This window comes from Fulmarus glacialis, unplaced genomic scaffold, assembly GCF_000690835.1.
Source record: "Fulmarus glacialis isolate BGI_N327 unplaced genomic scaffold, ASM69083v1 scaffold11443, whole genome shotgun sequence".
Lineage (NCBI taxonomy): Eukaryota > Metazoa > Chordata > Aves > Procellariiformes > Procellariidae > Fulmarus > Fulmarus glacialis.
This window is the reverse complement of record NW_009202306.1, coordinates 62195-63078: the sequence shown is the minus strand read 5'-3', so window position 1 is coordinate 63078 and position 884 is coordinate 62195. Positions and strand designations below refer to the sequence as shown.

Sequence of the window (884 nt, the reverse complement as noted above, 5' to 3'; positions counted from 1 at the left end):
AGGGCAGCCGGTGACCACCGCCAGGTCCAATGCCGTGGGGATAAAGGTGGTTCTGCCAGGTAAGCAGCGCCATGGGCGCTTCTTCAGCAGAGATCTCTCCTTCTCCAACTTTAAATCCATCAAATATGCCAGGGGCAACCAAGACCACTGATGATTGGGGTGTCCCCAGCTGGGTCACCTCCCGGGGCTGCACGAGACAGTGCTGCCTGTCCTGTTTCTTCCTCAGCACCCACAGCTCCTGACAACATTCTTGGAGGCAAATTTGGTGTTGGGGAGTGGCAATGTCTATTTGTTTGCAGATTATGCCAAGCATATAGGGATCAGCCTTGCCACTAGGCTTTTAAGCCTTGTTTCTGGGAAGAAGTAGTACCCCCAAGGGGGGGGAGGGGGGGTGCGAGATGCCTCCCAGGGTGTGGGCTTCTATGGGGCTGGAGGGCGGTGGAGAGAGACTGGCCCCCGAAGCGGGTGCTGGGAGATGTCTGTGTCCCCCTGAGCTTCCCTGAGTATATTCAAGGTGCGCTGAGAGCCAGCACTGAGCCTCAAGGTGCTGGCGGCTCTGGGCGGAGATATGTCCTCCCGTGCACAGCTGGGCTGTGCGGCTGGGGGCTCTGCTCAGGGTTCCCTTTTATGGCCACCTCTGCAGCAGGGTCCGCGCTGCCGCCGTGCCTGCCAGCATCGTGCAGGGAGCCTCATCCTCTTATGGAAGAGAAATGTTGCAAATGCAGCACAGCCCCCCTGGCCGGCCCGCCGTGTGCCTGCTCCCCGCCACCCCTGGCAGCAGCACAGTGTTGGCTTGCCCTGCTTGTGGCTGGGGCTGCTGGAGGAATTGAAGGGATTGCCCTGTGGAGGCAGGCATGAGAATATGTTCGGGGTTTTTTTCCTAG

At 59.5% G+C, this 884-nt stretch overlaps 1 protein-coding gene across 1 annotated transcript in view; it reads left to right on the top strand.

The window, feature by feature from the left end:
* Nucleotides 1–884, top strand: part of CD101 (CD101 molecule) — an 18175-nt gene that overhangs the window by 8995 nt on the left and 8296 nt on the right. The window contains exon 7 of the mRNA XM_009574243.1: nucleotides 8–59. Coding sequence (XP_009572538.1) covers nucleotides 8–59 — 52 coding nt within the window. The remainder of the gene's footprint in view (nucleotides 1–7; nucleotides 60–884) is intronic.